Source organism: Eurypyga helias, unplaced genomic scaffold (assembly GCF_000690775.1).
Source record: "Eurypyga helias isolate BGI_N326 unplaced genomic scaffold, ASM69077v1 scaffold43841, whole genome shotgun sequence".
NCBI lineage: Eukaryota > Metazoa > Chordata > Aves > Eurypygiformes > Eurypygidae > Eurypyga > Eurypyga helias.
In genome coordinates this window covers 299-11083 of record NW_010230989.1, presented here as the reverse complement: position 1 = coordinate 11083, position 10785 = coordinate 299, and the positions used below count along the sequence as shown (strand labels likewise).

The 10785-nt window shown below is 39.1% G+C and overlaps 1 protein-coding gene across 1 annotated transcript in view; it reads right to left on the bottom strand.

Moving 5' to 3' along the window:
* Positions 1–232: 232 nt before the first annotated feature.
* Positions 233–10785, bottom strand: part of MAT2B (methionine adenosyltransferase II, beta) — a gene marked incomplete at its 5' end in the record, with an annotated part of 10746 nt that continues 193 nt past the window's right edge. The window contains 6 exons of the mRNA XM_010160913.1: positions 233–1094; positions 2075–2188; positions 3139–3332; positions 5982–6134; positions 6413–6527; positions 7431–7625. Coding sequence (XP_010159215.1) covers positions 924–1094; positions 2075–2188; positions 3139–3332; positions 5982–6134; positions 6413–6527; positions 7431–7625 — 942 coding nt within the window. The remainder of the gene's footprint in view (positions 1095–2074; positions 2189–3138; positions 3333–5981; positions 6135–6412; positions 6528–7430; positions 7626–10785) is intronic.

Genomic DNA, 10785 nt, shown 5'->3' with positions numbered 1-10785 from the left:
ACAAATTCTTGAAATAACTTTCCTGTCCATCTCACATGTACTGACTAACAGACATCTTCCACTAATTTCACCAATCCCAAATACTACCAAAAAGAAAGAGAAAGATGAAGATAACTCATGCTTTTATACAAAAATACCCAAGCAACCCCCCACTCAAAAAAAAAAAAAAAAAGCGTGCCACAAAACCCCTCCAACTTCATTTCCCTTACCCCTAAAAACCCCAGGTCAAAGCTATTTGTTCCCCACCCTCCCAACCCTCCTGCAGCTTTTATATGTCACCATTAAAACAAGTGCATACAACTTACTGTACAATATGGAGCTGCAAGCATTCAAGTTACGGAACATTCTGAAAATATTTCAAGCATAAAAAGTACACTTGATAATTGCAAAAATAAAGTTTCACTTTTTTTTAAAAAACATTTTGATCAGAGCTCAAGCAAAACAAACATGTAACGACTCCTACTTCAGTTGAACTCCAGAAGAACACCACCTCCAGAAGTTAAAACCAAAAACCTCAGACTTTGGTGATGAAGTAAGTGACCACGTGTTTTCACAAAGAGAAATGGTATATACAACAATGGCACAGAACTTAAGCATCAACAAGATATTTTAGCCAAAGTCTGTCTAGAAGTGATGTGAATCCATCTTAGCATCAAATGGTACCAATTACTACGAACCATAATCCGCTAGGAACAGACATGAACTTAGACGGGTACGAATGGAAGGAAACATCCATGACATCAAATAAGCTCAGTTTTTGTCACTGAACATTTTTTAGGCTAACAATTTCACTAGTGCAAGACGATAGGTTTACCTGATTAAATGAAAGTCATAAATGTCACAATTTAAGAACACTCATACAAAACTATTCTTTTCTTTTAAAAAAGTGCCACATACCATACTTTTACTAAAAAAGTTACAAACTAATGGAAGACTGTCTGCCTCCATCTCTTGTCGACAAGGAAAGGCCAAAGTGATTCTTTGATCCCAGCTCGAAACGGCGTTCTCTGACCTATCCCCAGCCTCTCCAACTTGGAGCAGTCCAGCTGAGCATTCCTCGGCCGAAGAGCACCCACAACTGGACAATCAGTGATCTAAAAAATAAACAGAACAAAACCCCCAACACACCAAGTAAACAGAAGTGATGGAAAACCATTTATTCTTATACATGCTCGTTCAGAATTTTTCCTTCGTACCTTTCTAGATAGGTACATTCCCCTACTCCCAACTATTTTGTGGAGTTCTATTCAAGCTTAACTTCATTTCAACATAGGACGTGAGGCAGACTTATGTGAAGTTAAATTCTTCTTTTTTCTTTCCCATTTACGTTTTTCCATGTTTTACTCCTCAACTTACACCTATAATCACATGGTAAAAAATACTCTGAGATGTTAACAGAACCACGTCTTGATCGATATATTTGAAAAGAAATAGATTTGGGCAAAAAAAATTCAGACTAATTAGTGTTCTCCATTCTTTGTATCTCCATCTTCCAAGCCCCATTTCAGTTCCAGCCTTTACTAACTCAGAATCCTTGGAATTTCTTTTGAATATAAACACAATCTTACTAACAGATTATATTCTCACAACATTATCAGTACGTCTTCAACCACAGCACCACTGTTAGGTGTCAGTGAATGTGCAGGACAGGTGTTTTAAGCAAAGCAAAAATAATTTAAAGTGCACGTATTCAGAAAGAAATCTGGACACTGAAAAGTTCTTACACGTTCCTACCTTCCAGTTAATGTTCTACCAATCTGTAAGCTTATTCAAGGACAAAAATACAACAAAAATATGGATTTACTTGTGACTAAGGGGAACTGTTCTGTAGCAATACTATGACACTATGAAACTGGCTCCTGACTGACGGGGTAATTTTCACAAATCAGCAGGACAGCACAGCTGTTGTTTTCCTGAGTTAGACACCAGACAGCATCCTCAGCGGTGCATCTGCTGTGCTAGACATACTCACACACATCGTCCTAAGAGGAACCTTACGTGTACCACTAGCATGAGATCTACTGCTTGAAATGAAAAAGCACATCCATCTTTCTACAGGTGAAACATAACTTACTGGTCTCAGGTGGCTGCTGGGAAGGTTGAAAGCATCTGCAATCGCACACGCCATCTCGTACTTCGTCATCTGCTCATTGCCAGACCAGTGAAATGTTCCTTTCACTGATGGGTCCTATGGAAGAAACAGGGAGCAGAGGTTAAAAACATCAGCTAGCTAGCCCTCAGACTAATTCCTGTGCAAGAATTGTGCAGAATAGTCTTCCAGCAAGTTCCTATCCCAAAAGGCATGTTACAGCACTCACCAGTGTTCTGGAAATGTCTCATGCACTTTCAGAGAACACCTGACTAGGGATTCTGACTGAAAACTGGTGTTAATCTGAGCTGACTTTTCACGAACAGCTTACATTCTGTAGAATTACCAGGAGGGAAAGGAGCGAGCCAACCCACCCAGGTCAAATAGCCCAGAGGGAGGCAGTCGGCTGTTCTACACCATTCACTTAGTCGAAAGCAACTGCAAAAGACACCACACGCATTCTGAATGTTAACCTGCAAACCATGTACAAGTCCTAGCAAACAAACTGACTGCACCACAACCACCATATGCGCATGTCCCATTTTTTCCAGTTACATGTATCAAAAATAAAGGTGGTTGTCGGTTTTGTTACCTTGCAAAGGTGGTAGTCTGAAGGTGTTGTGGTCAATAAACACAAAGTATTTAAGCTCAGAGGCTTTTCTTTTTGCCACCTCAGTGTCCTTAATACAATAAACAAGGACATCTAAGAATTACATTCAACCACCATAGGTTTTCCTAGTCCAAAATGACAACTTATGAAGCGCATATTAGGCTAAGTAAGGTATTTGCATTCTTGTCCTGTATACTAGAAGACACAAAACAGTTTTCAGAAGGATCTGTCCCATCACTTCACTCACTTTTGTTTCAAGTATCAAAATATCCACACACTGTCATGTAAAGACACTGTTGTACTACAGCTAGTTCTTTCCTCCCTCTTATTGCTCCAGAACTGCACAATGCAGGTTACATGCAGTCCTCAGGCGTTCAGAAACAAAGCCATGAACTCAAACTGGTTTTACCTTAAACAGGTTGTTCCTTTAAATTCTTACCAGCATTCTCTTCTCTGCTAGTTGTCTGCAAACAGTTGCTACATCCTTGACGTTGGTAGGAAATCTTTGCTGCCAGTGGTCCATGTTGGCAGATTTATTACTGAACTGCACTTTATCAAACATAACAGTCACAGCACTTTCCTCCAGTCGTTCTACCTCTCCATACAAGACAGGAATCCTAAGTACTGCAGCATCTAAAAGGAAGAGTATTTTGACAAGCATTGTTATGAATAGGTATGAATGCTGTAGCATAACCTGAAAAGTGGTTTGGAGGTGTTAAGAAATACATTGGTGATATTAAGTATCTACAAATCACAAAGAAAATGCAATTAATACGTTCACCCTCAGAACATAATTTTACTTTATATCAATTAAAACCGTTTATGAACACTAAGTTTACATAAACTTATTTTTATTTCTGCCATCAATTTCTATAAGGTTAAGCTTTCATTAACACTAGCAAGACAAAAAAGGGGTTAGAACCTTCGGTAAAGTTAGAACAAAAATTAAAAAAAAAATCACACCTGCAATAAGCAGTTACTCCAGCACTACTCATCCTCCCTGGGTAACAGCAAGAACAAAAATTCCCACCACCACCAAATTACTACATTCAGGCATTAATTACAAGGATTTTTCACCCAGCATGCAGAAGCCTCCTTCACAAAGGAGGGTATTATTTACCAGGAAAAAAAAAAAAAAAGAGATGAACCTTGGAACGAATAAAAAGCTTGGCCAATAAGGAATAGGTACAGAGAATACAGTAGTAAGCAGAATTAGATTTCAAGACTGCGATTTGAGAAACTAAGCTAACAGTAAACAAGTGCAGAGAGAGGAAGATTTTATGATGGAATACATCATACTAGTCCACCTCAGTCATGAAGACTCAAAAGGCCTCTTTGAGGGAAAATCCAAGAAGGTGACGCAAATTCATTAAAGTAATACAGGCAGTTTTCTTGAAGGAAAAAAAAGAAAATCAGTCCTGAAGTTAGAAGTGGAAGTCACCAAATCATTACGATTCTTAAAGACCTGTAGGAAAATGCTATAGCTATTAGAAAGACAAAAAGAAAAAGCTAACACACAAGCTATCTGCACAGAAAAATAAACTGAAAGACCTACTTACACAAGAAAAACAAATACAGTAAAAAACCCAACATGACACTGACTTCCTGCTGCTCTAAACACAGTTATTTGGTCACTCAGCAAATAGGTTCTCCCTCTCTTCAAACACAGCTTGAAATATCTCTTCTTAGATATCTTCAGAAGCATTCATGGTTTGAGAAAGAGACTGTCTTCCTTCTGTTCTCAAAGAGCTACCGGAGAGCACTGCCTCCATTACCAACGGTCCTGAAGACCTACTGAAACTTTCTCATTTTATAGGCATGAGTACTAACTATAACTTTTATCCTCTTATCCTTTTATAGTTGATCGCCTGAATATCACCTAGACAATATTGGCAAATTAGTGGTTGGAAAACTAATACATGTGAAATATTTCTATAAAACAACAGAATTAACGTTTTCAAGCACCCTAGCAGCACCATCTGAAATTCCTTCTACTAATAATACTACTGCTGCCTGACAGGTCACACTCAAAAAGGTTATGAAATGAAACTGAAGTGCTGAGCTGGGGGAAGGACCTAGCGAGATACCCACATGTACTTGAATTTATTTGGTGCAGTCTTATCTTCATTACCAATCTAGAAGAGGGAGCAAACAGCATCGCAGTCAAATTCAGAGATAATATTGAAAGAAAGAGATGGAGTAACTTTTTTATTTAAACTGATTTTTACTTAAGTAAGGCTTCTCCTATCTAAGTATTTTTAAGTCTGTTTCTTACTAGCAACGACAAACCTATATTAAGGCCTATCATTTTGAAATACAGTATATATTTACTTACTGACAGACAACCACACTGGTTTATCAACTGTTCAATTCTCTGGTTAGGCAGAGCAGAATCACAGCGCGAGTATCATACTGACGTACAAGAAACCTCTTGTGCAATGCACTGAGGTTAGTTGCTTCAAAGTAAGAAAACAGAGGTGCTTCTTTCCTTATAATCTGTGATGGAAACTGGCAGCACACTAACCAGAAACAACCAACCTCTTTTTTGTACAGGAACTAAGATCTAAACGCAAGGGAACATGTTCACACACAAGGTTTTTCCTCTATTATGCAGAATTTTTTTGTTTATGTTTGTATATTTTGAATGCCAATTTTCAATACGAAAATTTAAAAGATGAGTTGCATAAAACCACAATGTTACTAACCCTTGAGTAAGTGTTACAAGCAGAAATCTGATGTGAGTGTTAAGCTGGGTGAGGAAAAATAAACGGTACGGCCTGATGGCTTATGTAATGAAAGCAAAAGAGGAGATCAGTGAGAAAACCAAAAGAGTAACAACAGAAGCCTACATTGATATTATCTGCATTATTATTGATTCACAGGTCTGTTTCTCCCTTTAAGTGGACATACACTTCGAACAATTGCCAGGCATCTCCCTATAAGCAGCAGCTCTATTTTAAGTGTGGTAAAGCTTGTGCCATCACAGTATATTGATGATGTATTTTATCTTTCCTTAGGAAATGTTAATTCACAGCTTGTGAATGTCCATCAGCACAGACTAGTAACATAAATGAAGACTAGAACAAGTAAGAAACACAACTTTAGTCAACCTATAAGCAATAGAATCGTTTATGAGCAAGGAGACTAAATCCTAATCACATTCTTTTCTGAATCTCGTTTCCATGGTTTTGCAATTTCACCACTGACTTACGAGTCTATTAGGCTAATATACAACTAAGTAAAAATAGAAAGCCTCTGTTAAAAATGTGAGTGTGTTCTTACCTTCATTATTTTCCAGGACTGCCTTTTCACCCTCCAGTTTGGTTTTACCATATAAATTCAGGGGATTTGGTACATCGGTCTCTTTATAAGGAGGGCTTGTTCCATCAAATACATAGTCTGTACTAATGTAGATCAGAAACGCTCCAACTCCAGCTAGGAAGAAAATGTGTATAGATGTCTATTTTAATTAATGCCTTGTTTGAAATCCCAGTCACAATTTAACCAAACCTCCAAAAGACCTCATCTGCTAGCTCCATTCATTCCCACCACGTTGTCTGTTCACTGATGCTTACCCTTACAGAAAACAGTTTGAACACACACTGATCGCAGAAATGACATTCAGCACTGAGTAACTTAGTAGTATTTGTGTTCCTGTATAAATGAATGCGCTTTTTTAACAAGAAACCAAGTCCATTAGATGGTCTCCTTACCTGCCTCTTTTGCCAAGTTCCCTGAAGCAGCTACATTGAGCTGGGAAGCAGCATCTGGTTGACTTTCTACAACATCTGGCCTTCTCTCAGCAGCACAGTGCACTATAACATGAGGCTGGAAATTAAAGACTGATTTTAAACAACAAACATCATCAAGAGACTGCAGTTGCACCCTAACTCTAGCGATGAACTGCCTCAGGCAAAAAGGCATTTCATTAAGTTGTGAGAAGTACTAAAAGTAGCAGTATTATTTTTAATTGTTGTATTCTGAGGAGTATGTTTTCCTTAGGAAGTAAACCAGAAACATGCTGATTCAAGATTTCAGATTCCAATACCATAAAAAATGATCATTAATTTTGCAAGTATGATCTTCAATAGCTTTAATTTTACAGCAAGATCAAGGTTGTTGGCTTTTTTCTCTTTAACTCATGAAAATAATATAAAATAAATAATGTAATACCTATTTCACACACATAATAGTACTTTAAAAAAACATTAGCCAAACTATTTTTAGTTAAGCTATTTACACATGGCTTATTTGACATACGCAGACTATTAATTAACAAGGTATTTAAAACCATTTTGTAGAATGGCACGCTGCAGGAAGTATTTCAGGTTTTATATATTCCCCTTGTAAATCAGAAAACAGAAAACGTCGTACCACACTGCATGCTAGACATGCTGTATTCAAGTATTCTTCAACTTCGAAAGAACCGCTTCATATTAGTCAACAAATGGTATTTATCTTGTTCTTTTAACTACCAGCGCAATGTGCTGACCCATACCTGTTACCTGCAGCCTGTCCACAGTGCGACAGCGAAGCTGAGAACTGTCTGTACCTGCAGAGCAAGGCTACAACTCCAGATGTGGCAGAACAGGCAGCCATGTAATTTTTCAGAGCTCTGCCAAAGCATTACCCCCACTAAAGCCACATGAACTCAGTATCAGAACAGCACTGTCAGCTGGTTACTAGATGTAGGAAGTACCTATCCATCTACTTCACGCTGCAGAAACTTACCTGAAAATCATGGATAATGTCATGAACTGCAATAGAGTCCAGAAGATTAATCTGTTCAAATCTGGGCTGAGCTCTCCTGTACCCGCAGCCAACTGCATTCCAATTATTTTCATTGAATTCTTTAAACACAGCTCTGCCAAGGAGTCCTGTAGCACCAGTAATCAAAACTCGCCTACTGGGAATGTCAACATCTTCCTAAGGAAACGAGAACAGGGAAAGTTTGCTTTATACTGTTATTTATTGCTGTTTTTTCTTTAAAACGTATATAAGGCTACAGTCAGTGCTACTGTATTAAATAGCTTTACTAGCTGCATGAGTGTTTTGGAGTGTCTCATGGAACACAAAGATCTGGGAACACCAGTACTGTACCATGTCAAGTATTTACACATATTTTTGAAGGTTCTGAAACCAAAACTTAAATGGGAAACTCATTTCTACAACAAGAGGAAACACCAAACCACTAACGAAGACAGAATTCTAAGCTCATTCAAAGTCTTATAACTTTGTGCCATTCCTAATGAGGAAAATAACTGCTTTTAAAAATGGACCCACAATATTTGAGACTTAGGGTCTACATCCTGCAACAAATAATTTTGGTTAGACAAATAATTTTAGTGACAGTTAGAGGCTGCAGCGATACAATACATCTCACTGCGGGCCTGTCTACAGTGATCATGACAATTAGACACCTAAATTTTATTATTAAATAGAAGAGTAAGTCATCATTATTCAACACAATAGTCTAACAGTCAATAAAACCAAGATACAGCTCTCTTCTCAGTTTTACAAACTGCACCTGAAAGTGACTTGATAATTTAAACTGTCAATCTATACAACACACTAAAGCTTGACTTCAGCCACCACACATTTCAGCACTTGAGAAGGCTGAGTACCTCAGAGTTCTCACAACATTCATTCCTCTCCACCACTCACTAGACCATCAAGTTTTCAAGACAACAAATGCAAGATTCACATCTGTCTGTGCAATCGCTATTTTCCTTTCATGGTTTTCTTCTGCATGTATCATTGGAACAAGGGCTTTCTCTTCTCCAGGGTGAACAATGCCAACTCTCTCAGTCTGTCTTCACAGGAGAAGTGCTTCAGCGCTCTGAGCATCTTCGTAGACTCACTTCAACCAGTCAATATCCTTATGTTGAGGCCCCAGAACCGGATGCAGTACTCCAGGTGGGATCTCACAAGAGCAGATTTTTGAAGGGGAAAACCATCTCCCTCGCCCTGCTGGCCACAATTCTCCGGATACAGCCCAGCATACGGTTGGCTTTCTGGGCTGCCAGCGCACACGGCTGGCTCATGTTCAGCTTTTCATCTACCAGTACCCCCAAGTCCTTCTCCTCAGAGCTGCTTTCTATCCATTCTCCACCCAGCCTGTCCTTGTGCTTGGGATTGCTCCGGCCCAGTCCATGTGCAGCACCTTGCACTTGGCCTTGTTGAACTCCATGAGGTTGGCAGCGGCCCACCTCTCCGGCCTGTCCACATCCCTCTGGGTGGTGATCTATTTTTACAGGCAATTTGACCTCAGAACACAACTTTATTTACAGTTTTTTAAAGCTGCCCACATTTCTCTGAAAAGCATAAGCAAGAACACACCAAGTACTGTTTTATCTTGATGTACTTTTTATCTTAACAATGTCTTGGACAGAGCATCATAGGACAGATTACCCGTGTTTGTGTAGCCAGAGGGTACCCGCTAATAAACATCAAAGGCTTGCTGCAGGAGACAGCTGGAAGGTTCTCTAGAAATGTCAGAGTATCTTAATAAGCAGAAAGCAACCAAAAAAACATGCAGTGTTTGTAAAATCTGACGGTTTTAAACATCATCCATCTAAGTTTGTTTATTCTACGCGTCATGAAGAGGATGTTACGTTAGCAGCACAGCTTGAACTGAACACAATCACAGCTTCCACCAAGGTAAGTAGTTTGCATCCTGCTGCTCATCTGCAAGAATAATTGATTTTAGTCACTTGTTTCTGAGATGTGCCCACACACTGAACACAAAGCAACCACCAGTTTAAAGGGATTTCACCCTGCCGAACGTTAAACGTTTTGGCAATACAAAACCTGCACAGACTAAGTCTTTTGCTACCTGCTGCCTTGCTCCTTCACAGAACGTCACTCAACTGCAACAGCATTTCTTGCTCAGAAACTACCAACCCTGGAACTTCTGAGTCCAAAGGACGTCTGGGGCTCAACGTTCCCACCACTGCTCTTTGCAGAAAGTACTGCTGTTGCCTCACACAGACTATGAATACATATTAACAGCACCATATACCTCAGTGTGGCAACCAGGTCATCTTCGACAGTCAGCAAAACTAAGAACGTAATTGCTGCTACTTGCTTTGTCTTGCAAGGAATTAATCATGGTTGTCTAGAGGAGAACAGGGCAGAAATCTGTGCCTACTCTCTAGAAGTATCAGTCCTTAACTGAAACCATGGAAGGCCTGGCATCTTCTTTTTTATTTTTGTTAATTTACATAGGTTTTTCTGAACAATGCCTGGAGTATTAACAGTGCAACTAAAAGATACGTCTGCTCTTCACTGTTATCCTAATGAGCTAGAAAACACACGCAGCATTTACACCAGTTTTATGGACTATATGTAAAGAATAAAAGACATTCTAGAATTCAAATGTTACCCTTTTGCCTGCAAGTTTTATAGGCTTAAATACAAGATCTTGTCCAGATTAGCCTTTCAGCTAACAAATCTTTTACATGTTTCTCAACTAAGAAGCAATCATAGTCAGTCACCAAGTGTGCAGAAAGTTATCTCGGCAAATAATTCTGAATAATGCTATTTAAATGCACAATTTTGAGCTTTTACAAGAGAGCATCCGATTTTATTTAGCTTTATCTGATGTTCAATATGAAGAATTAATGTAATAAAAGAACTGTAGTCAGCCGTCTTATTCGCATAAAAATATACAAAGAACAACATCATAAGGTTAAAAAGTAGCATTTACGAGACCTAAAGACTGCTTTGTCGACACTACCACAACACAAAATCAGAGTATAATTTACAAAAATAGTAAAATGTGATGTATTTCAAGGAGAAAACTAAGATACTAGTAGTTTAAATTTTATATAAAACCTGAACGTGACAAAATCTACACTGAACTCAAACCCATCTATTTTAAGGAACGCCCACTGAGAACGGAAGCTGCTGGGACAGCACGGGTCGGCAGCAGAGTGCGATGACAGCAGTGACTGCAGGGAAGTCCCCACCAGCTCCGCATGCGGCTCCGGCCCCGGCAGCAGCAGGTGAGTACCTGTCGGCCTCGGCCGAAACTTGTTACGCGTTTAACTGGCGCGTCGAGCGCACACGACGGCAGCGGGGGAAC